Raw genomic sequence first — 26,800 nt, 5'->3', positions numbered from 1 at the left:
TGGTTCAGGTTTTCTTTCCTTGAGTCTTAAGTATGTTACTTCCTTTTTTTTTTTTCTGGCATAAAATGTCGCTGTCAAAGTGATGACAATATGATTTTACTTTCCTTATAAACTATCGTTTTTTGGCCTGCATGCACAAAGAATATTTTCTTTTACTATTAAGTTCAGTAATTTTACTAGACTAGGCTGCGTCTTAGTGTTGGTCATTCTGGGTTGATTAGTATGTGGTGTGATCTTTCACTTTGGGGTTTCACTTTTTTTTTTTGTAAGTTCAGGAAAGTCTTTTTGAATTAAAGCATTTAAACTGTCTTAATAAGGAAGACAGTTCCTTCTTACAATAAGGAACTCATCAAATAGGACATTACTCTCATGATTTGATAAAGCTGGATAAAATTTAGAAGGCATTCATTTTAGTACTTGGAAGTACTGTGTGGCTTAGTTATTTCTTTTACGCAATCTACTGTAGCGCTAAAAGTCACCCTTTTTGGTGTTTTGAGTCTGGGCTGTCATGGTTACACCTGAAATTCCATTCAGGAAAGTTTTATAATGATTACAAACATATTAAGAGAATTAGTTGATATGAAGAAATAACGGACACACTCATTTTGAAGATTCTTTTGTTAACTTAGAGAAGATGTAGACAATGAAGATGCATCAGTATTCTGTAGGAAAAAGTTAAATTTAAAAATCCCCAATAAATTAATAAAGAGCATTTGCATAAACGGAGTTTGTGTATGTGGAGTGATATGGGTGGATATTTGCTAAAACAATTCCAATCTAATGTAGTACGTATGTATTTAGAATATCTAGGCTCAAAACCAAACTACTTATGCAAATTGTCGGATCTTAACAGACATCTTTCAGCTGAATAGCCATTTCAGATGTTGCAGACTGCCTTACAGCTCTTATCACCCTCTTTACTGTATCTCTAATACAGTTTTAGGGAACTACAGGATCCTAAGAACTATTTGTTTTAAATCTTTTTCAATTAATAGATTAAAATAGATTAATCTGAGAGTTTGAAATCACACACACCACACATACACACAGTCTGGTTCATGCTTTCTTTTCTTCAGTCTTAAGTGTGTTACTTCCTTTTTTTCTGGGCCACTGGGTTCATACCCTTGCCCAAGAACTTGGCCCTTACTCTACAGCTTGCTAGCCTTGCTGGTCACCATTCCTGACCCACCCTTCCTTCACTCAGTGAAGTAAGTTATGTCTAAGGGCACTTAAAGCCCAGAGAGAAGTGACTTGTTCAAGATCACCCAAAACTGGCCTCATACCTACACTCGAATCTAGGTCTTTTCGTTATAGACCTGTGCTCTTTTCGCAGTGAAACACTGCTCTCCATGAATGCTATGCTAAGCTTGTCTGTTAGTAAGTAAAGTAAATAGGAATTCATCTCCAAAAGGATAGTTGGTGAGAAGGGAAACATACAAATGCTGGATATCACCAGCTTTGCCTTTTCTGTGAACCCAAATGACTAAACAGCCGTAATTTCTCGTGGTCACTCCTTCATTATGGTGACTTTTGTAATTGTGGGTCATGTTGGTGAGGCTTTGGAGCCACGGAATCCTCAGTGCAGATTTCTATTGTTCAGCCACTTAGTAGGTATGTGACCTTGGACAGGTTGCTTAACTTGGCTGAGCCTTAATTTTGTCATCTGTAAAATGGGGATGATAATGTAATCTTCATGGAGTCCTGAGGATGGATGGAAGCCTATGTGTAAAGCATCTACTGTCTTGCCATAAATACTCTTTCCCTTTCCTCTCATGTTAACTGTCTTGTGTTTTCAGTGTCTATTGTGTTCTTATCCCATCAACATTGACCTTTGTAAACTCCTCATTGCATTTGTATAGAGTATGCATTCTAATTGGATGTACCTTTCCCCCTCAGCTTCATAGAGCAATTCTTTTGTTGTTGCTAAATAGCATTTTTAGTCATAGATGATGTTATACCACTGGAACTTTAAATATTTTCTTGAAAGTAATTGCATGGATCATTTTATTTATTGCTTCCTCTCCTAAGTTAAGAGATAATCAAAAGGATTGAGCACGTATAAATTATAATTAACAGATGTCCTTTATTTAAGTTTTGGAGTAAGTAGGAATTTGAATAGCATCTTTGTTGCACAGAAGCTTTCCTTAGTGAAAAGGTTTTTAGCACTTCTAGGATTATAGTATTGAATGTTACTTTGTTTTGTATTATAGTGAAAATGCCTCGTGTAAAAGCAGCTCAAGCTGGAAGACAGGGCCCTGCAAAGAGACGTCTTGCAGAACATTTTGCAGCCGGGGAGATAATCACTGACATGAACAAAAAGGAATGGAAACTAGGATCATCCATTGGCCAAGGTGGCTTTGGTTGTATATATCTTGGTAAGTGTATGACTACTTCTAATTGTCAGTCCGAAGATGTATATGCTTTGTTATCAAAATATTGATAGTTTCTTAGTTGCAAACTTTTACAGGATGTTTCTAATAATCTACAGTCAACAAAATATTGTATAATTAGGCAAAAATGCATCTGTGACCTGGGAGTGGAGAAGACAGTTGATTTAATCACAGTAGAAACAGGATGAAATATCTGTAATATTGTCATTAGTGAGCATATGGCTTTAGATTTTTAAGATATTCTATATAATATTAATCTCCTTTGAGACCCAAAGAAAGCCATAGCTTTCTTTCCCCACCTCCACCCAATTAGGATGTATTCCCTTTGTTTTGGTTTAATTTGGAGATTTTCAGATCTTTAATAGGTGTGGATTTACCTTCTCTTTTGATGCAACCCTAATAGTCATCATAGTGGAATTTAGGAGAATGACCTAGAAGTTGCATATTAGGCCTGAAATGTGCTATTTAATTAGCATACTTACCCTGAAATCTGGGGGGACCCATTGTGGAACCCTGGGATTCTGTAAGTTAACTAATTGGTTGATTTAAAACATACTTTACATGATGACTTCTAAAGCTGTCTGCTCCACCAGGAACGTTCGTAGTGACACAGTGCATTTCATGATTGCTTTTGATATTTCCTTCTAACTTTTCCGTTATATATTCTTACTCCACCTCTAATCTTGATTTAATTGTTTGATTTCTGCCATGCGGTTTATAAAATTTTATTTTTAGCAGTGAACGCTTTTTTATTTTCAAGCAACATCTTAACTCAGAATACTAATATTAATACTAGATTAGCGTCATGTGAAAACCTAGTAGAGCTGTACTTTTTCGGGTCCCACCCCAGACCTACAAATCCCCACCTGTAGGAAATGTGATTGAACAAGCCCTCCAGGGGATTCAAATGCCTGGGAAAGTTTGAGAACCACTGACATAGATGAAAGAGCAGCAGCTCTTACTCAAGAGGTGTCTGACTCAACCGGGACCAATGGGCTGTAGTTGGTTAGCTGCAGTCTCTAGAGGTATGTTCATGAAACATAGTTTAAAAACCAGCACTTTACTGTATTTTATAATCTCTCTAGGTTAGTGGCACCTGTCTTTGGGGAAATAGTTGTTGATTCTTTAGTTTTGTTTGGAACCAAACCCATTCCAGTGAACAAGGCTGTCTGACTTAAACTGAAAGCCCTCATAAATCATGAAAGGTTAGGGCTATATTAGCCAGGTATATATTTTTGACCTTGTGATTTAGAGATGGCAGATAATATAAGCTCTCCCTACCACAGAATGTGTGGACTTAGGACATCCTGTATTAGGGATGGGAACTTGTCTTAAAGCAAGCAAATTCTTCATTTTGTATTATTAGTTAGTTTGCTTTTGTAACATTTGGCAGAGTTGCAGCTTGCTTTGCATGTGTGCTAGCTGTTTTATTTGTGTTTGTATTTATCATCAGAAAGTGCCACCTAATAATATTTTTTAAATCTAATGGTTTGACACATTTCTGTGGCAAAACTTTGCTTTTTAAAACCTGGATCGATCAACCTGGAGAAGGGATTTGCTTTAATACTGCTGCCTCCACTTTATCTCTCTGCCCACTGACACCAAAACAGCCGTATTCAAGATCATCAGCAATTTCTAATGATAATTTTCTGCTGAAAGGTTGCTTCTGAATTTTGTTTAGATACTTTCTGCAGCATTTGATACTGTTCATCTTTCTTTCACATAAAAGTTGCTTCCATTGCCTTTCATGATAACAATACTTTCACCTCTGCTTTTCTCCTACCTCTCTGGCTATGCTAAGTCATCTTGGTAAGTACTTCTGTGTTCTCCAGCTTTCCTTCCTTGGCTCACTTTTCCTTCTGTCTAGTCTCTCCGAGTGATCTCATCGAGTCTCTTGGCTTATGTTACTGTCTCTTTACTGCTGATTTCCAGATCTTTTATCTGTGGCTAAGGACGTGATCCCCTGAGTCCAAGCCCATAGCCAGTGAGTGGCCTATAAGGAATCTCTATTTGGATGACCCACAGGCATGTCTAAAATTTATATCATCCTCTTTCATCTCGTGATTCTCTTATGATCAGGAGAGGAGTATCTGAATGAATGACACCTCTCAAGCCAGACTGGGAAGGCATTCTCAAGTATTGCTTCACTCGTGTTCCCAGTACTTCATCTGGTCCTGTTGCTTTAACTGTCTGACTTCTCAGATCCATTGATTTCTCTCTATCTCTGCTGATACTGCCTTAGTGCAGGTCATTTTCATGTCTTGTCTGGATTCTCACTATGGCTGTGAATTTTCTCTGCTCAGCCTTGCCCCCTTGCATCCTATTATTCACGCTGTGGCTTGAGTGATCTAGTCTATTTTAAACTTCTTTAATGGCTCCCCAGTGCCCTTAGGATAAAGTATCAAACTTTGAGAATGGCATACCAGACCCTTCACGTAGTTTGGTCCCTATGTAACTTTTCTCTTCATCCCTTTTATTTCCTCAAAAATCTGTTCTTTGTCTATCATGCTGCCCTTTGCCTCTTGATCTTTGTGTGTGATTCTTCTTTTGCTTCATTTTTCCAAAGCTGAGCTTAGGGCAGGTGCTATCTGTGTATAATACCCCTCTGTTAACCCTTTCATAGTACTTTCCATGCTGCCCTGAATTACTTTTCTTTCTTCCAGGATAAACATGTCCTCCTTGGCAGTGAGACAGTTCTTCTTTTTATTGTTTTCCTAGTGCCTGGCATATTTTGCAGTATGTGTTGTTTGAATGAACTATTGAACTTCCCTTTTGCCCCTTTTCTCATTCGAATTGTGCAGTATTATTGGGATGCTATACTTATTTTAATATTTTGTGCACTAAATGCTGATTTTAAAAAATTTAACCTTGCTTTATTATTAATTCAGTATCTAAGTGATGTGTTCCTTGGGGCTGTTCCTTAAGGAGCTCAGGCTTATTCATTTGCCCATTTAGCCATTTTTATGACTTGGTGTTCCCTCTGTAGTCTGAAGTATTTTAGCTTCAGCCTTTTCACAATACTGCTGCTTCCCAGCTGATTGGTGGTTTCTTGGTTTCCTTTGCCTGTCCCTCTTCATCTCTTCAGCTTCTAATGTGAGAATGCCTTAGGGCTCAGTCCTAGGATTTCTTCTTTTCTCTGTCTGCACTCATTCCCTAGGGGTTCTTCCATTTTCATGGCTTTAAATGAATAGCATTTCTATCTTGATGACTCTCAAATTTCTTTCTCCAACTTGGACCACTTTTCTGAACTCAAGACTTGTATGTCAGCTGCCTATTTAACACCTGAACTTGGATGTTTAATAAGCATCTCAAACTTAAGGCACCCCAAAGCACCAGCTCCTCCTGCAATTTTCTCTGTCTTAGTAAGTAGCAACTTTTTCTTTCCAGTTGCTCAGGCCAAAATCTTGGAGTCATCCTTATCTCTTTTTTCCCCTCGTATCCTCTATAACTAATTCATGAGCAATTCTTGTTGGCTCTCCTTTAAAAATACATCCACAATCTGACCACTTATCACCGCCTTGTCTGCTACCACTCTGGTTCAAGCCACCACCATTTCTCACCCAGAGTGTTGTAGTAGCCTAACTGATCTCCCTGCTTCTGCCCTTGCCCTCCACCCTCCATTCTCCACAAAGCCGCCTGGAGAATTCTTTAGAAAATCAAAGTCTGAGCTTACCATTCCTCTCTTAAACCCTTCCAGTGACTCGCCATCTCAATCATAGCAACAGCTTTAGGTCACCTATCCATTTCATTGTATTTGTTCTCTGCTGCTTTTCTGATCTCTGACCCCTGTTACTTTCCACCTCACTTACTCTTCTCCAGCTACATCAGGGCCTTTGTGCTGGTCGGCCTGGAATGTTCTCGCAGATATTTACGTGGCTTATTCCCTCACAGTCTTCAGACCAGTGCTTCAATGACACCCTGTCAGTGAGGTGTCTCTTACTAACTTGCAACACTCTCTACCTTCCCTTCCTGCTTAATTTTTCCTCTCTAGCACTTACTCCCATCAAACATACTTTATATTTTAATTGTTGTCTGTATCCTACCACTGAAATGTTAGTTTCATAAGGGTAGAGATTGTTTTTTCCTGTTTACTGCTAAATCCATTTCCTGGAAACGGGCATGTAGTAGGTATCTGGTAAAAAATATGTGTTTAATGAATATGGGCAACCTTATATTCCTAACTCAGCATTTCAGGGCAACTGTGCTCCTTTATTTGCATGAAGTAAAATGATACCACATTAAAATTATTCTGGATGGCAGTTCAAAGTTCTCGTGCCAGTATCCTGAACTGTTGATCTTGATGAATTTTTTTCTCCCAAACGAATGTTTTTTAGAGCTTTAGCTCCCTCTTTTCTTACCTTCCTAATGCTCCTTAAAAGGATTCCCTAGTTTGTTAAATTTAAGAAATTGTATCAGTCATCATCCTTTTGGGAATTCACAGCATACATTAGCATATCAAAGGCCATGAGTACTTTTGAATTAAAGAAGTCTTTAACTCAGTTTTTCATACTTAATTGATCATGTTGAAGATAGCAATTGTAAGATGCCTTCCAATTTCAGACATATTAAATCGTGAAAAATTTTAAAATTGATGAAATATACAGTAATGATATCCTGAGACACACATTTGGGAACTGAAATTTATTCTATTAAGAGGTTATAGATACACAGATCTAAATACTAATAAAGGGTTAGTAACAGGCTATTTATAATAATGCGACTTCTTGTTCTGATATTACATATGTCACTTTTTCAAACAGCTGATGTGAATTCTTCAAAATCGGTGGGCAGCGATGCACCCTGTGTTGTAAAAGTGGTAAGGAAATATTTCAGCTGATTGTTTTCTTTGCTGTTGATTTAGTTGTAGTATTTATTTTGTAAAACATTCTTTTTGATAACTAGAATTAATTAAACCATAAGTTACTACATTTTTAGTAATGTTTCATAAATACTAAATGAGACACAAAAGTAGCTTTATAGTTTTAAATAATTTGAGTTCAAAAATTCTCTCCCCTCTCTTTTGAGTTAGAGTGGCACTAGTATCTGTGGAAAAAAATGAATGAAAGCCTGGAGTTTTGCAGATGTGGAATAAAAATATTCAACTCATTCTTTTTATTTCAGCTGTATTTACAACAGATGAGATGCTTTTTATATTTATATCCTACAAGACTGTACTACTTTAATGAAATTTTATTGTATTTTATCTTGCATTTGCTTCTGAACTTACATTTGGTCAATTTTTTCTTTTTATTTCCAATTATCTTTCCTCTCCTTTCATTTTAGTAAATGAAATTATTTATTTGTGGCCACTTTGAAACTTCTTTTTGCTATACTGACGTTGAAATTAGTTTGTAATGAGTGAAGGTAGACAGTATCCTGTCTAACGTAGGCATACTCTGAATAGCCAGGTCAATTTATATATTGGTGCACTAAATATTTTAACTACTATTTAAACATTTTAATGTTTTTTAACTACTATTTTTAGTAGTTAATTTAACTACTATTTTTTTGTTAGGATGCAAGGTAGTATGCATCTTCTTGCTTGCCAACATTTGTAAGTCCCCTCTTTCACAGTTCTTTAATACATGTGAAGAACATGTTTTTGTTAAATAGAAGAGGTAACAGGGTCTGTTATTTGGGCAAATTACCACATAAGTCCCCTCACCCTGCTTTATTTTCCTAAAGGCTACAGATTTTCGAATTAGAATCACCCCAAGGTCTTTTCGTTTGATTTGTTTTATTTTACTCTCTTTTTAAAAAAGAATATATTTGATCTCTTATGAGTTAATAACTCTTTTGGGCCTGAATTGTTTTAGTGATTGTTTTCACCAACTTTTTATTCAGGCATAGTTTTTCCAAGGAAATAAATAAACACAATTTGAATACTTTTGACAAATGCATATACCTGTATACCCCAACCCCTATTAAAATATAGAGCATTTCCATCATCCCCAAAATACTACTTTTGTCTTTTTCTGGTCAAACCCCTAATTTCCCACACCCTTGGAGGAAACGGTTTGTCTGAGGTTTTTTATGTTTTGTTTTTGTTTTTGTTTTGCTGTGGATTAGTTACTCCTGTTCTAGAATGTCATATAAATGGTATTTATACAGTACATTACTGTTTTGTCTCTGATTACTTACATTCAACATAGTGTTTTGAAGGCTCATTTATATTGTTGGCATTTCAATTGCTTGGTCAGTTCTACTGCTCAGTAATATTATATCATAGCCATACTAGAGTTTGTTTTCCATCTCCTGTTGATAGACATATGGATTGTTTCCAGTTTTTGGCTGTTATGAATAGAGCTTCTATAAACATTCTTGTACAAGTATTTTTGTTTTTCTTGGATCAATACCTTATAAATTTATAAGAAGTACCAGACAGATTTCCAAAGTGGTTTTTACCATTTTACATAACGTATGAGAGTTCTGGGTGCTCCGTGTTCCCCTCAACACTTGGAGCTGTCGGGTGTGTTTGTTTTAGCCATGATATCAGAAGTACAGTAGTGTCTCATAGTTTTAGTTTATATTTACTTAATGACTGATTTTGAGCACTTTTTCATCATGCTTATTGGCCATTCATATATTTTCCTTTGTGGAGTGCCTCTTCAGTCTTTTGTGGCCACCCCCCCCCCCCGTTTTTTTTTTTAATAACTAGGTTGTTTTGCTTTTTATAATTTGGTAGTAAGAGAGTTGTTCTGGATACAAGTTCTTTCTTAGATATATATGTTGTAAATCGTTTCTCCCAGTTTGTAGTTTGCCTGTTTACTTTCTGAATACTTTTTCTGCATCTACTGAGGTGGATCATAGGATGTTCTTCCTTTATTCTGTTAATGTGGCAGTTATATTGATTGATACCTGAGCGGTGAACTAACTTTGTATTCTTAACATACACTCCACTTAGTTATGATGTATTATGCTTTTTACATAATGCTGGAATTGATTTGCTAATATTTTGTTAAGGATTGTTATTTTTTGTTCATGAGGGATATTGGTCTTTAGTTTTTTTCTAATATTCTGAAGATTAAAACATTTCCCATCTCATTGTTTGGTGTTGGTGTCAGGGTTTTTGGTGCACTGGGTTTGGTCTCCCCTTCTGGCCACACAGCATCGTAAGTGTCCTGTCATGGGGCTCACTTTGCTTGTTTCCTGTCTTTAGAAGTCACAGTCCTATACTGCCTATTTTGTCTAATGTATGAGAATAGTGATTTCCTATATTTTGTCCAATTTTTGTATTTGTTTACAGTAGGAGGGCTAATTGGATGCCGGCTATTCCACATGCCTGTAGGTAGAAGTAACGCTGGTAACTTTAGGGGGGCGGGTTATTGGTTTGTTTCTCCTGCTATTTCGCTTTTCTTCATGCCTTTTCATGAAGTAGTGAATAACATTCCTTTTGAAATATTTAGTTTGCTGCTATATCAGGGAACAAAAGTTCTTACTATTAAATTGGGTCATTTGCATGGAATTTGCATGGAATATTATCTGCATTTGTCTTTGATATGACAATATTAAAATATTAAAATCTATGGGTAAGATTAGTTTCTTTTTAGGATCTTTAAATAGTGTCCATTGTGAGGAGAAAGCAAGTCCCCTTATGACTTCTCACCTTCATGAGGTTCAGAAAACACAGCTCCCTCTGACCACACGGCAGCTTCTTCCCCTGCACTGGTCATTTCTATGTCGTGGAAGGAAAGTGTGCCTGAGCCGTGCCTCATAGGTGGGGCTGCTGTGTCACCATGTCTTTTTTCTTCTGTATAACCTGAGCTTCTTTAAATTGTGTTCTATTTAGAATGACAATATTCTTCTTCATTATGAGTAATCCTAAGTGTTTTATTTGTTATTCAATGTATGTAGCTTTACTTCTACGATCTTTTTCACTTACAGAGTTATGAAAGAGAATGGGTAGAAAGAAGTATTTCCTAACTGCTTAAGGTAGCAAATTACTTTACATTTCTAAGTTTAAAACCAGTTGTTACCAACCCTAGTTCAGTACTCTGTGTCTCCCATCTCCTAATTTAGTTCTGTTTCCATTAGCCTATATTACTCCTTCTCTTTGTAATTAGGACAATGATAAATATTCAGTTGATTTCTCTTTTGCATTTAGTATTTCAGTAACATTTTCAAGGTTGTGGTTTGTCTGTGATCCTGGAAGAATGCCATAAACAAAACAATGTTGACTTTTTCTTTCCTCTCTAAGGGACCGTTTAGTGACTGCTGTTTGCTTGTTTCTTCCCTAATACCTGTCTTTTCTGAATTCCTTTAAACCTCTGTAGCACTCATTCTATTTCCATTTATTTTACAATTTCACTTGCTAATATCCTTTCAGGCCACTACTTGTTTTAGTTTATGTGTTTATTTTATCTCCCTAACTGGATTTTAAGGTTTTTGTTTTGTTTTGTTTTGTTTTGTTTTTTTGCAGTATGCGGGCCTCTCACTGTTGTGGCCTCTCCCGTTGCGGAGCACAGGCCCCGGACGCGCAGGCTCAGTGGCCATGGCTCACAGGCCCAGCCGCTCCGCGGCATGTGGGGTCGTCCCGGACCGGGCCATGAACCCGTGTCCCCTGCATCGGCAGGCGGACTCTCAACCACTGCACCACCAGGGAAGCCCTGGATTTTAAGTTTTTGATGATAAGGACCTTGTTTTAAATTTTGTTTTCTTTATGCCACCCTTAATGCCTATGTTATCCTTTTGAAAACTTTTTAAGCATAATTGCTTACCACCTTACAACTTCCTGATGCCACCTACTTCTGCCTCTTGTCTATGCCTTTTAGTGCAGGCCTGTATGCATGATTTACCTTTGCTTCTGATAGGCATTGCCATAGCTCTGTCCATTACTATTCTGCAGTTCTTATATTCTCAGAGCTTTGTAGTATTAAAAGTCAAAATGATTCACCAAATATATAAAATGATTATCACTTCTTTCCAGTATTAAAATCAGAACTATTTACAAACACTTGCCATTTTAACCTCAGAAGCTATTAAATATCATGTTTTCAAAGAACATGTACTACTCTTTGGGGAAATTTCATAATTAATTACCAAAAAACAAGATACAAAATTATTTATGGTATAGAGGTAATTTTATAAAATAGCTATATATGGAGAAAATATATCAAAATATTTTCATATTTTCTAAAGTAAGCACGTATTTTATCTTTAGAGAAAGAAAAAACTCAGCAAATGTTATTTAAGAAATAATCAAAGGCAAATTGATTTTTTTTTTTTTGCGGTACGCGGGCCTCTCACTGTTGTGGCCTCTCCCATTGCGGAGCACAGGCTCCGGATGCGCAGGCTCAGCGGCCATAGCTCACGGGCCCAGCCGCTCGGCGGCGTGTGTGATCCTCCCGGACCGGGCACGAACCCGCGTCCCCTGCATCGGCAGGCGGACTCTCAACCACTGCGCCACCAGGGAAGCCCCGGCAAATTGATTTTTAATGTGAAATTAGACTTAATAGTGTAATAGCATATCAAATCAAACAGTGGTTCTCAGCTCTGGTTCTACAGGATAATTAGAATCTCTTGGTACAGGGCCTGGTTATTGGTATTTTTAGTAAAGTCTCATTAAAGGGATTCTTTTGTGCATCAAGGTTGAGAACCACTGGTACAGTCTGTTGCACAGAGCACCTTAATTATTTTCAGTGGACTCCTGTGCGCATGCTTATGTTTACCTTTGTGTGGGGATCCTTTTATTCAGTAGCGGCACCAAGTACCCTGTGCTTCTGGTAGGGCTTCCATGTTAATGTGGAAGACTTGTTAGAACATTTGGTTGCTTCTAATGCGGATATCTGCTCTGTTAAAGAGCTCCAAATATTAACCCACACATTTCTTACATTTGGTCTAGAAATGAAGTTAAGACTAACATATTTAAGATAGGTGTTTCAGTACATACTAAGTACATTTTCTCTCCTCCCGAATGACTGTGTCTGGTTTTGTTTAGGGCCTTAATCCTTACTGCTTTACGGGAGCAGCCTTGGAGTCGTGGTGCTGGGTCACAAGAGATGGCAAACTTGTATTCTCTGCCTCTGGATAACTGGGAGACACTATCTGTATTTTAGTTCAGGAAAGTAAATGTGCAGAGAGAAATGGTAAATTGATCATTATAATATTGGATAATGCAAGGAGAAAAATTTCCTCTTGTGATTTCTGGTTAATGGATTGTATAATAAATTAGTTCTTTCAATCACCCTTTGCAGTCATGCCAGTGAGCTACTAGCAGAATTGGAGGCCAGGCTTTTGGATCTTATATTCTAACAGTTCTTTATATCATAGTCCTTTTCCAACATGTACTGATAGAAATCTGTGTTCCGAAGTTCTCTGGAAAAAAGTTTGCAGACTGATGTTTAATTTCCCTCATTGATGTTATGAGAAGTGACCTGAATTTTTAATTCATGTCTCATAATTCTTTGGTAGGAAGGAGAAACTTTATACAGCTTCATTTTTAAATGGCAGCCAGTTGCTTTTAGATGGTGCCATTGAAATATATCACGTTTTAATCTTTTTTCTGTTGTCATCTTCATTTTGACACTTAGAAGTCTTAAAGAAACGTTTAGTGATATTCCAGTTAAAATGTCAGTCCCAATTTCTTTTCTAAATCTTGGCTATTACAGAGTTGGCAAAGTATTTTAGATTTGAAATATGTTAATAAAATTTTAGTTATGAGTTAAGGTATTTTCTTTAACAGAAATAGCTAGCTTTGGCTCGAGTGCAATGCCAAGGAAGTAGCTCCTTTATTTTGTTATAATGGAATCTTATTGGATTAGAAAAAGTATGAAATGAGCTCAAAGAGCCTTCATTGTAATGGGGCTTTCAATATAATAGCCCGATTTATATAGGTTGATTCTCATTACTATAAGTTTAATAAATTATTGCCTGAAGGAAAGCTTGAGAATTAAAGTTGATATGACATAGATTGAAACTGAATAAATCAGACTTTTATACTGATGGTAATAAGCCAGGATTAGTCTTAAGAAAACCCCTTTCAGACCTGAATTGTGTTAATGAGCTACTCTAAAAGTTAGCCTTTGGAGAGTAACTTTACCAAAATTCCTTTCCTGAATTTCCATTTCTTTTTTCATTCTTACACTGAGTTTGTTACTCCTGCTGAAGGCCTGTTCTCAGCCATGGGCTCTAAACATTCACAAGTGTCTGTCTAGCTCCCACTGCTGCAAGGAAAGGAACCACAGGTTATGGTGAAACTCCAGGTAATGAGTCCACAAATTAGAGATTTGGCATACCTTAGTAGATTGGTTAGTTTTTACTTCTTAAGGGGTAATGACATGCCAAACCCTTGTATACCATTCTCTTCCAAGGCTGGGCTGTAAAGTATACTTACTTGTAACAGACAAGGCTAGCTTATTTTCAGGTTCTGATCCCAGGGCTATATACGTTGCTCTTTTGCTGTCCAGTATTCTTAACTGGCTGCGGCCTGACTCTTTGCATATTGCCTAATCAATCTTCCTATAAGTACTTTAACTAGGGATTCCTATTTTTCTGAACTGTAAGAAATCTGAGGTATTAGAACTGTGCGTTTAGAGTAGTTCTGTTTACACCTTAAGGAGCAAAATTCACTTCTATGAGAGTGAGAGTATCTTGAATAAAAAAAGGTGAACATATTTTATGTATTTGCAAAAGGCATCTCCAGTAGCAGAAGCCTACATATTTTCACAAATTTTCTCTCAGTTAAGGTAGTAGACCTCATTTATCACTTCTAATGCATCACTGACCCTGGAACTCCAGTTACACCGATATTCTGTCCAGAATAACTTTCTTCCCGTACTTCCTAAAAGGAAAGCCGCCCCCAAATTAGTTTAGAAATGTTAGCTTCCTTATTTGGAGTTTTTGCTACTTTTCAAAATTTTTCTCAGATTCTCAATAAACAAGATAATATCAGCATGAAATATCAAACAAGTATTAATCAGTTTTAGACAAAGTTTGCTGTATAAAAAGTCCACAAAATTATAAGATCTTTCTCACCACTCCAGATTTATTTAACAAGGCAGAACTCCCAACAGACTGATATTTCTCACTTGTCAAATAGCTTTTTGTGAATATAAGAGTCTTTGCAAATAATTTTAACTGTTAATATCCCTTAAGAATATGAAACAAGTGTAGTTTAGTAAAGTTGATGGAAAACAATTCTTATTGAGCCTTATTTTCCTCTTGACTTTAAATTATCATGTGGGAAGTAAATTGTAGGACTCCTTAGTTTGAAAATCATGAGAATCCGTGTCAGGAAAGGATACAGTTACATGGACAGTGCTTGTTTGCTCTGGGAGTTCCAGAACACTCTTCTTTGTGATAAGGTTGGTTTTCTGCCAGTTTTGATAATAGATAAAATTGTAACGAGAAACAGGAAAGGAATGGGATTTTGCCACTAATTGATTAAATCAGGTATTGAAATTTTATTATTCAGTAAATCTCAGAAATATCTTGTAGCCCTTTGGTGAAACAGTTAACATGGTTGCTGATCTTTACTTAAGAGAAAGCTTAATGATGATGAAAATAAGGTTAACAGTTTTTCTTAAACTTCTGCAAAGACTGAGCTGTATATCTGATTTTGTATAGTTTATCACATGTAGAAATGGAACTTGAGAGAAATATAAGACTTACGGACTCTTCTGAGACTATCTGAAATATTTTTGAAGAGTTTTACTTAATCTTAAACGTATTTTATAAACTGAAGTATCAAAATCGTATTGTTTGGAAAGAAAATTGATTTATTAATCTTTTTTGAAGGTTCATTGAAAATTACTCAGTAATTTTAACTACTGCTTGTGCTAATGAACTCTTTTGTTTTAAGGAACCCAGTGACAATGGACCTCTTTTTACTGAATTAAAGTTCTACCAGCGAGCTGCCAAACCAGAACAAAGTAAGAAATACAATACACATACGTTTGCGCTTTTAAAATGACCACTGGTTTTGTTTTGTTTAAGCCAAGACTAGAACATTGGATCTTATATTATGATGTTTTGTTACTTTTTACTTCACAGATAAATTCTATTTAAATGAGATTTGTATGAAAGAATTTTGATCTCTTAACAGGTGTATTATGATAAGATTTCACTTATATTGATAATATAGAGTTTATAAATAATATATGATTTAGGAAATATTGTTAAAAGTTGAGAATTAACCCTAATCCATGAGTATGCCTCAAGGGTCTCCAAATCTTTTTTTGAGTGTTTTTCTAAATTCTGGAGACCATAACCTGCAGGGATTCCATCACTTATGAACTAGAAGACTATCAAGGGAGAGAGCAGGACCTCTTCTAGCTATCATTGTCCTCCTGTCCTCCAGTCCCCTTCTCACCTTCCGTCCCCTCTAAAAATCCACGGAATCTCCTGGTAGGATGGTATCAGGCTTGGGAATCTCTCGAGGGGCTTCTCTCTCTCCTCGAACTTGGTTTCCTGGTTGAGGATTTTAGAATGAGGTAAAAAAACATTTAGATAGGTGTAAAAAGTAAGTCTTTCTGTGGAAACAAGTAAACATTTACGTAATTGGAGATATTAATTGTAATTGCATGTGGTTTGACTTTTTAAAAAATGTTTTCTGCAGGTTTTTCATTTTAAAGACAATGTTTAGGACAGGATAACACAATTTTGTGGGTTAATAAAAATGATTTGATTGTAAAGTACTGTTCATTTGTTGGGTACAATGTATTGTTCACTTTCTTTTTTTATGAATAAAGGTGAAATCTTATTGCATGTATATCTTAGGCATTCTGTTCTTGATTTTTCTGAGAAAAATTGCTGATGTATAACAAAATTGAAATCACAAGCATGTGTTTTAATTTGTAGTTCAGAAATGGATTCGTACCCATAAACTGAAGTACCTGGGTGTCCCTAAGTATTGGGGGTCTGGTCTACATGAAAAAAATGGAAAAAGGTAAAAATATGCATGTTTTGTGTTTCTCCTCCCTTTTTGAGCATTCGCAGTTCAGTTGTTTAGTCAACAATTATGTACTGAGCACCTACCTACAGTACTGCTTGGCCTTCACCTGGGTTGTGTGGAATGTATTCAACAGAGACGAACAAGGTGTTCTCTCTCGTCTGGGGGACTTGTACCGAGTGGAAGCAGCTGCCTGGAACCCAGCTGACAAGTAGGAACAAAGCCAACTTGCCTGCATTATTTTTTTCCCTTAAAAATGAATAAGCAAACAAACAGAAAATTCCTTGTTATTTATGTAAAAGGGAGCCCACAGGCTTCAATTTGGCATTTTCTGTTAGATACATAATCTGCCCACCTTTGTGAGGTTTCAGTCTAGCTGAAGAGAAAAAACAAAGCTGTATGAGACAACCAGACGCCAGTTCAGTGCCAACTTGTGTGATTCTGACTCTTAACATGTCTTAGGAGTTCAGAATGGAGAGAATATTGCTGGCAGAGTTGAGTTGGAGAAAACCTCCAATGCTTTTGATGCATAATTGACACTTTAAAAATATTTAAATGAATGAATGGAGCATCATTCAGCAATGCTGGTAGCTGAGATTTGAAGAGTAGATTTAGTTGGAACTGGGGTATATTGGTTAGGATGCTTTCAGCTGCAGGTAAAGATAAAACTGACTCAGCTCTCTTAAGTAATTGTCAAGTGCCCAGCTTCCTTTATCTTGCCCTTTTGCCCTCTTGGCTTTGTTGTCTATTAATTCTCCATTGTATGGTCTCAAGGTGGCTGCCCATTTCTAGGCTTCACCTGCAGACATAGTACCCAACAGCAGAAAATGGGATTGCTTCTTGTGAGTTTCACTTTCCTGGCAGGGAAACCTTTCCCAGGGGTCTCGCGGCAGACTTCCCCCCATGTTTTCTTGGTCAGAGTTTTATCGCTGCTCATTCTTAAACCAGCCACTGGCAAGGGCAGAGTGATCACAGTGATGAGTGGGGGGAAAGCCTGAACCAGAGTGGTGCTCTGTCAGAGAAGAGGGAGAGCAGAGGAGCTGCTGGGGGGGCAGCCAGCGTTGTTCACCAGGAAGTTCTTATCCTGGAACCCAGGCACCTCTGAGGGAGTGTGGGAACTCGCTGGAATGACGAGAGAACATTTTGTTATATGTGGTTTTGCTGGGACAAGTTTCTACAGTTTTTAGAAATTTTCTGGAGAAATAGTATAGAGCAAGGATTAAGTTAAGAGTAAGGATTCTAGAGGCAGACACTTGGTTTCAAATCTGTGTTTTGCCCCTTAAAATGTGTGTGACTGGGTAAGTTACTTCTTTTTGCCTCAGTTTCGTCATCTGTGAAATAGAGTAACACCTATCCACATAATAAGGGGTATTAAATGCAAAGCTCTTAGAATATGTGTGTTAGCTTTTACTCTCAAAGGGGTCTTTAATCCCTTAAATATTAAGAACTGCTGGTTTAAAAAATCACTGTAGAGAAGGAATAGCATCTCAAGTCGGGAGTAACATGAACATAGGGTCATAATAGGCTTCTGGCCTGCTGGCTGGCCTCTTGGCCATCTTTCTTTTTTTTTTTTAATGAATTTTTTTTTCAGACATGACATTATTTTATGCATAATTGGCCATCTTTCTTTAACAAAGAAAGGGGGGACTTGCACACACATGAGAAAGAAGGAAATAACTTGGAGAAAGAGGCTGAGGTAGGTAATGAAGATGGGGAGGAAAGGGCTCTTTGGGGCCTGTGTGCAGTAGGTAGTTGGAAGCTACTGCACGTGGCACGTGTTTGAACAAAGGGACAGACACCCTCGAGGTACAGCTGACTCACCATTGACTTGTGGTGACCTTACAACTCAGCCTGTGTCTTCTGTAACACAGAGTGCCTAGAAGTATTTCCTAAACGGGAACATTGATCACCTATAAGATATTGATTTACTTCTTATGGTTGAAGCTCTTAAAAATAATCATTTTAGTTCTCTTAGTTCTTTTTTTTTTTGGCTGTGCTGCACATCTTGTGGGATCTTAGTTCCCCGACCAGGGATTGAACCTGGGGCCCCATGAGTGAAAGTGCCAAGACCTGACCACTGGACTGCCAGGGAATTCCCTCATTTAAGTTCTTACAAAAGTAAAAAAATAGAAAGTAAGATTGTCTTTCCAGCCCCCCTCCCCTGCCAGAAATCCTTACTTTCCCCTCTAACTCATCTGAAGTGATATGAATATAAGCGCTTAGAACAGTGTTAGGCTCATAAAAATGTTAGCTGCTATCATTATTAAATCATTTATACTGATTTATATATTCCCATTATTTGCATTGTTTTATCCAAGTCCCCAGGAAAGTATACATCGAAGGTTTTACTTCAGAAAAGTTACTTAAAAGTAGCTTTCCTTTTAGTACTCAGTGGTAGACATATCCTTGCAGAAGAATGTGGTGAAAATTTATATGCAGTATTCAGAATCATGCTTCACTTGATGTGTATAATTTAGACGTGGTGAAGCGATTAAGGGATTGTTGAGAGCAGTGGTGGAGTGATCTGTGAATAAAAACAAAGGTCTACTTCATGTAATATATTAATAGATCTCTGGTTGAATTAACCAAGTGTGCTTTAGCTCCCTTTCAGAGTAACAGCAGAGATTGTATTCTTGTTACCTACATATTATTTCATAATAATTACACAACCACATCACTTATTTGTAAAAACAAATGTGTACATTTGTCCTTGGTCTCATCCCTCAACCTCTCAAAACCTGTTGTACAGAGGAAATCAGGAAGTCAAAATTACTGTTCCCTCTAATATTTTAGAGGTCAGGGTACTGAAAATCGTACAAGAATGAAGACATTTTGCCACTGACTAATTCTGTGACTTTGGACAAATCAATTTACCGCTATAGACATTAAGTATTTTATTAAAAGATGTTTAGACAGATCTCTAATTCTCTTCTACTTCAAAAATAGGTAGAATCTTGAATTTTTTATTTTGCGTGTTGTCTTTTAAATGTTAGCTCTTCCTTCCTTACTGAACTTTTCATATTGTATTTTTATCTTAGAAACCTAAAATATATAAATGGGGTTTTTGGGTCCTACTTATGTTCATTTATTTCGATGTGTTTGGTGTGGTGGTCAGAAGCATGGATCCACCACTTCCTAGAAGACAAACTACTAATGATCAGTTTTCTTCTGCTGTAAAATGGGGCTCATGGGACCTCCTACCTCATAAGGGTGATGTGAGGTTTAAATGCACTGATACATCTAAAGTGCTTAGAATAGTGCTGTTCTCATACCAAGGCTTCAGCAAATGCCAGCTGTTGTTGTTATGATGGTTATTAATCTTATCCCCATTAGAAGATATTTTGATACATTTTGAGTGTGTTCTTGGTTTTTATTGATTTATTGAATGGTTTAACTAGACAATTCAGAATCTGGAAAACTCTATAAAGATAAAAGTGGTCCACAGAGCAAAAAGTGAACCATGTTACTGCAACTAGGTGATGTTTTTCAGTACACACTGAAATATAACACATGGTTATTGAATCTTAGAATTTGGGTGCTGGAAAAGACCTTAGAAAGCATGAGGCCCTACCTCTCATTTGACACCTATGGAAATTGGGGCCCAAAGAAGAAACGTGACTTGGCCAAGGTGACAGAGTTGGTTTGTGGCAAAACCAAAAATCTTCATGTTGTTCCAGGATATTTACTGTTCCCCAAATCTTATTTGTTGAGTACTTAGTATACAATTCTTTTATACCATTTAAGCAGTTTTATTGCATTTAGCTACTGTTACAGCATCTCTTGACAGTCCTGATTTTAACAGAATGTTAATACTGCTAAAATGTGCCTTAAAAATAGAGAACAGGGCTTCCCTGGTGGCGCATTGGTTGAGAGTCCGCCTGCCGATGCAGGGGACACGGGTTCATGCCCCGGTCCGGGAAGATCCCACATGCCGCAGAGCGGCTGGGCCCATGAGCCAGGGCCACTGAGCCTTCGCCTCCAGAGCCTGTGCTCCGCAACGGGAGAGGCCACAACAGTGAGAGGCCCGCATACCGCAAAAAAAAAAAAAAAAAATAGAGAACAGTCACAGGCGGGAAGCTAATATACAGAAACATAAATTAACATTAACTATGACAAAAATTAGTGACATCAATCTTACTCAGATTATTTTATCTTTACCTTGAAGTGTCTGTCGTCTCTTCTCTGTGGGTGTTTTCTTACACTGAATATTGTCTCATGTAGCTTGCTGAGACCAGGAGGCCCATAAAGTAAAAGTCAAGACAGGAAAGCTCTCACAGCTCTTGAGATTTCTAGTTGGAAGAACTTGTTTCAAATGTTTGTCTTTCCTTCCTTCTTTCTATCCTTGTCTTTCTACTTTCTTAGTAAACATTGCCTTGAAAAAAATTACTTTGAAAGGAGAGTACTCAGTGCAAAATAGGTTTTCCTGAGTTACATTTTGTTCATTGACTTTTCTTGTTTGTCTTTAGTTACAGGTTTATGATAATGGATCGCTTTGGGAGTGACCTTCAGAAAATATATGAAGCAAATGCCAAAAGGTTTTCTCGGAAAACTGTCTTGCAGCTAAGCTTAAGAATTGTATGTGAGCTACATTCTTTTCGTTTTTAATCCAGTAAAGGCTAGTTGTGTTGAAGCTCGGTCCTCTGCTGGTTGGTGTTAGGTACTGCATTAATTTATTCTATATGATGCTTTTATAGCTGGATATTCTGGAATATATTCACGAGCATGAGTACGTACACGGAGATATCAAGGCCTCAAATCTTCTTCTCAGCTACAAGAATCCTGACCAGGTAGTTTTGTAACTTTAATTTTTACTGTTTAAAACCTGTTGTTTGAAAACAAATATGGTTGCTATGAACTTTTTTTTTTTTTTTTTGCGGTGCGCGGGCCTCTCACTGTTGTGGCCTCTCCCGTTGCGGAGCACAGTCTCCAGACACGCAGGCCCAGCGGCCATGGCTCATGGGCCCAGCCGCTCCGCGGCATGTGGGATCTTCCCGGACCGGGGCACGAACCCGTGTCCTCTGCATCGGCAGGCGGACTCTCAACCACTGCGCCACCAGGGAAGCCCGCTATGAACTTTTGAACCCATGCAGAAGTTTTACTTTTTCAAGTAGATATGGTAATAATAATATTTCTTCTTGACACTTTTATCTAGTTAACATTCTACATTTTTGATGCGATTTGTTGGCACTTTATCAAGTTGGCTATTTTGCCCTAAATAATATTCAGAAGAAGTACTTGTGATACAAAATGAATTTCAAATAGCTATCTGAGGGTGGAAGCTTAAAATTATATAGTGCACCAATGAATTATGTTTGCCTTTCTGCTTTGTCATTTTAAAAATTTCCTTTGTTCAGGAAATCCATCAAATGTAAGTGTTCTGTTACTTGGAGAATTTGGTCTTTAACATGTTGATTATTGAAATCAGTTGATTTACGGAAATGTCCTAGCTGTCTAAATTTTGTAGGGTTTGGAATTCAAATGTGCATTTTTTTTTTTTTTCGGTACGTGGGCCCCTCACCGTTGTGGCCTCTCCCGTTGCGAAGCACAGGCTCTGGACGCGCAGGCCCAGCGGCTACGGCTCACGGGCCCAGCTGCTCCGTGGCTTGTGGGATCTTCCCGGACCAGGGCACAAACCCGTGTCCCCTGCATCAGCAGGCGGACTCTCAACCACTGTGCCACCAGGGAAGCCCTCAAATGTGCATTTTTAAAGCCTATTACCTTCACTTTGTAATTTTCACTTTTTAAGGAAAGGAGAAAAGCTAATGTTATTATACCTTTATTTGGGTCAGTTTAGTTGGAGTAGAGGGATTTGTAATTTTCTTGAAGCTGATTCCATGATTTTGGTAAAAGTAAGGTTTCGTTGACATAGTTGGGCCACTGTATTTAATCCATTTCATGTGTGTTCTCACTTCTTACTTGATCTTGTATAAGAAAGGAATATTGAAGCATTTTAACTGTGTATGTCGATATGCCGTGCTTTATTCTTCTTTGTCTCAGACCTAACTTTGACTTCCTCTTGCTTAGTTTTCCCTTTTTCCTTTGGCTCCCCTTTGTTTTCCTGTCATCTCGTATATTTGCCTCCCCTTCCCCATCTCTGTTACAGTAGCTCTAAGGAATCTGTATACGCAGAACAGAAGAAAGTTTCTGGTCTAGAGCAGGCTAATGGAGAACTCCTAAAGGCAATCACAGAATTTCCAGGCAACTTGTTGTAGATGTGTTTAGGTTAAAAATAAGCAAGCAAGCAAGCAGACAAACAAAGCATAGCTTAGAGACCTGAATGGGAAGGATGCTGTTAGTTGAAGTAGACGGCACTTGTGTAATAAATACAGATATAATTTATTTCCATTTGCAGTTGACTGAAACATGCTGCCTTTTGTTTAGATGGAAGTATTTTTGCAGCTTGGTTATCCTTTGGGCATATGTTTTGGATGGGATAATTTTTCTAGTATTAGATGTATGTGTTAGATCCAGCCCCAAATTTTTACTTCAGTTCCCTCCTGTGACCAGATACATACATCTGTGAGACAGTCACCCAGAATTAGAGATGTAATATGTGGCTCTGGAATAGAGGAAAGCCAAATTTATTAGCTTTGTATGCTAATCAGATATACACATACATGCCCATAGATATGTGTATATATAATACTAAAATTTAGTTCTAATTATGAAGACTTTAATATATAATATTTAAATGTAGCTAAGAGCCTCATCTAAAAGGTCTTCAGGTCATTATTATAATCTGTGAAATATCTTTATGAAGTGAATTGACATTTGGTTATTTTATAAGTGAAGACAGAGGGGAATAACTAACATGTGTCAACTAAGTTAGGAGTCTTACAGTCAGCGTGTAGCAGTTGTGTTGCAACAAGTATTGATGGTTTACTGTGCTCAGTTTTGTTTTAGATGCTGGAAGGAAAAGTATAAGATTTATAATCCTTGCTCAAATTGAGGAGACAAGATTATTTACAGGTGTAACACATACTTGTCTAAAGAAGTCGGGTGATATCTGCACTATAGCTACATGGTCATTCAACGTTTTTCTTTAAAAAGTCTTTCAGAATTAAGTGCTTGCTGTTGTTTGCGTGTTGGCTCTAACTTGTTTGGGGTGCTATAGTATGGCCTTGTGGATGAATCTACCCTCAAGTGACAGTATTCTGTTTCTGGGCTTTAAAGGGGGTATATGTGTAGTCATTTTGCCTTTAATTTGTCTTGGTGTTTGGACATTTACAGGTGTACTTGGTAGATTATGGCCTTGCTTATCGGTACTGCCCAGAAGGAATTCATAAAGAATACAAAGAAGACCCCAAAAGATGTCACGATGGCACGATTGAATTCACCAGCATCGATGCGCACAATGGTGTGGGTACGTCAGTGGCACCTGAACAAGAGTTACATTGCCAGTGCTTTCAACTGAATTCCTACACAGTTCTTCTGCAGTAAACACTTAGACAAGTAAATCAGAATTGAAGAGGCAGGATAGGATGGGGGAAGAAGGGAGAGCTTAGGCTCCTACATTTGTGCAATGTGAGGGCACCTGTGTCTCCTCCCTGTCTTCCTCCCACCCTTCAAAGATCACCAGGGTTTCAGTAGAGGAGGTAGTTCAGTCAGCTGCAATAAGGCTTTCTTTTGCTTTTATTTAGCTTAATTGGAATGTTGGGGGTTTTTCCCCCTAAAAGTCTGTAAGGTTCTTATGCAGCTACAACTTTGTAACAGGTAGACTTTTATTTTGTCACCTATTAAGTTGGCCTGTTTCTGCAGCGCTCCGTTTCTTTTTCTTCTGTACCCAACACTGGGGGGGAGCTAAAATCCCCAGTTCTCTGGGCTTCTCGATAGCTTATAGCATTTTTAATACCTTCACATTTTCCAAGGGCACTGTTTAACGTGTCATTGTTTTATAATTTATTTCCTAGGCTAATAGTCTCAGTGTGAAACTGTAGAGTTTGCCAGTTTGGGTTTTAAAGTAAATTATTAGTTGGAGGTAAATTATTTCTTTTACACTGCCCAGTATTTGGTGCTTTTTTCAAAATGAAGTCAAGATTTGATGATGAAAAACAAGACTGTAGAGTTGACCCTTTTACCTTATTCCTTTAGATATACCTGAAATTCTACCTTAAACATTGTTTCAGTGTGCTGAGTCTGCTTCTTTTGTTTCACAGCCCCATCAAGACGTGGTGACCTGGAAATCCTTGGTTATTGCATGATCCAGTGGCTTAGTGGCCATCTTCCTTGGGAGGATAATTTGAAAGATCCCAACTATGTTAGAGATTCCAAAATTAGGTAAAGGAAAACTGATAATAAATTATTTGGGGCAAAATCATGATAAGGCAGATGTTTAGTCAGAACTTCTTGATGGGGACTATAGTTTTAACTGATACTGGTGTAGAAATAAGAAAGTACTTGTTAAACAGTGAGATTCCTTGGTCTTTTGTTGAATTTATTTTAGAAGAATGTCCGTAAGCGTATTTAGGATGTAGCACAATGCTGCTTAATGTGCTTTTTACTGTTATTAAATATTAATAATTTTCCATGGCATCAAGTTTCAAACAGTGACTCAGCCTTTAATTTTTAACAGATACAGAGAAAATATTGCAGGTTTGATGGACAAATGTTTTCCTGAGAAGAACAAGCCAGGTAAGAAAAGACTTCTTGAATGTTCCTAGGAATCTTGTTTTCTGCAAGAAAAAAAGTCTTGAGGTCTGTGGAATATCCCTTAATGTAGGAGCTTAGGCATTGTTAAGTGTAATCATTCCACTGCAGCCTGCTCTCCTGAAACAGGTACTTACCTTTCCACAGGTGGGCCTTCTTCAGTTATCATTCAGTGCTTTTAGTAATGGAACTGAATTTCATTCAGTAATTCAACTATTTTTTTTATTGAGGCTTTATTGTGTGAGAAGGACCATTCTAGGCACTAGGGATACACCAGTGAACAAATTAAATAAAACTTCCTATCCTCATGAAGCTCTAGTTGGGAAAGGTAGACAGTAAACAAACGAGTGAATTTCACAGTATATTGCATGGTTAGTACTGTGGCAGAAAGAAGAAAGCAGCGAGTAGAGTTAGGGGGTGTGGGGATGGGTTGGGGAGTGAAGCGAGGAGGTGGATTGGAATTGTAAATAGGGTGGCCAGGGATGGCCTCACTGAGGAGGTGACAATTGAATAGTTGTAGGCAGGAGATAGGGAGCGAGCTCTGGGGAAGTCTGGAGAAGAGCGTTTCCAGGCAGAAGGAACGTGAGTGCCTGGTGTACTTGAGGGATGCCTGCTTTTAAGCCATCATAGGGCTTTGGCTTTTACTTTGAGCAGGAGCATGTGAGGTTTGGAGGAGAGGGATGTGAATTGTCTGTCTTTAAGGGAACTCTCTCCACCTCCTGTTGTGAAGATCGACTGCTAGGGAAGCAAGGCCGGGTATAAACAGGAGCTGGTAGGAGGCTACTGCAATAATCCAAGCAAGGGAAGTAGCAGTGCAGGTAGTGAGGAGTGGTCGGTGTGGATATATTTAGAAGTCTTTTCAAGCCTTTGCTCAGTTATCTCCTTTTCAGGAGGTCCACCCTGACCTTATGCCTTTTAAACTTGCAACCTACCAACCACATCTAGAAATAGAATGTTATAGGCTTTTTCAGAAACACGCCCTGGTGCCTCCTGCCAATCACGAGCCTCTCCCACTGGCCTAATGAATCACTAGCCTAACTTCCAACACTAAGGATTTGTTTTTGAACTATATAGAAATGGAATCATAGCGTGAACAAAATAGATACTTCCACGAGGGCAGGGATTTTTAACGTTCTGGTTTCTATTGGAGTTCTTTGTCTTTCACTCAGTATTGCATTTGTGAAATTAATTCCCACTGTTGCATTTTTTGGATGTTTTTATTTACTTTTTAACTTTATTGAGGAATAACTGAAAATATAATTGTATAACATGATGATTTGATATACAGGCATACCTCGTTTTATAGCTGTTCACTTTATTGCACTTGGTCGATACTGTGTTTTTTACACGTTGAAGGTTTGTGACAGCCCTGGGTCGAGCGTCTGTTGGTGCCATTTTTCCAGCAGCATTTGCTCACTTCCTATCTGTGTCACATTTGGGTAATTCTCACAATATTTCGAACTGTTTCATTATTATTCTATTTATTATGGTGATTTGTGATCAGTGATCTTTGATGTTACCACTGCAAAAAAATTATGACTCGCTGAAACTCAGACGATTGTTGGCATTTTTTTAGCAATAAAGTGTTTTTTAAATTAAGGTACCTACATTTTCTTAGACATCATGTTATTTCACACTTAATAGGCTACAGTATAGTGTAAACATAACTTTTATGTGCACTGGGGAACAAAAAAAACTAAAGTGACTTGCTTTATTGTGATACTTTATTGCGGTGGTCTGGAACTGAACCTGCAATGTCTCTGAGGTGTGCCTGTCTGTACATACACATTGGAGAATGATTACCAAGATTGACATAATTTAACACATCTATCACCTTGCATAGTTAACAGAGTTAACAGCAGCCTTTCTTGAAAAG

The 26,800-nt window shown here is 37.7% G+C and overlaps 1 protein-coding gene across 1 annotated transcript in view; it reads left to right on the top strand.

The window, feature by feature from the left end:
* The window catches only part of VRK1 (VRK serine/threonine kinase 1), a 77,868-nt gene that overhangs the window by 30,455 nt on the left and 20,613 nt on the right, over positions 1-26,800 (top strand). Inside the window, exons 2-10 of the mRNA XM_082649142.1 lie at positions 2,211-2,375; positions 7,151-7,206; positions 15,190-15,259; positions 16,188-16,275; positions 20,745-20,853; positions 20,973-21,065; positions 23,509-23,641; positions 24,435-24,555; positions 24,851-24,909. Coding sequence (XP_082505268.1) covers positions 2,216-2,375; positions 7,151-7,206; positions 15,190-15,259; positions 16,188-16,275; positions 20,745-20,853; positions 20,973-21,065; positions 23,509-23,641; positions 24,435-24,555; positions 24,851-24,909 — 889 coding nt within the window. The 5' untranslated portion in view covers positions 2,211-2,215. The remainder of the gene's footprint in view (positions 1-2,210; positions 2,376-7,150; positions 7,207-15,189; positions 15,260-16,187; positions 16,276-20,744; positions 20,854-20,972; positions 21,066-23,508; positions 23,642-24,434; positions 24,556-24,850; positions 24,910-26,800) is intronic.

This window comes from Grampus griseus (genome assembly GCF_964374135.1).
Source record: "Grampus griseus genome assembly, chromosome: 2".
In the NCBI taxonomy this organism is placed as follows: Eukaryota; Metazoa; Chordata; class Mammalia; order Artiodactyla; family Delphinidae; genus Grampus; species Grampus griseus.
This window is presented reverse-complemented; position numbering and strand designations above follow the sequence as displayed.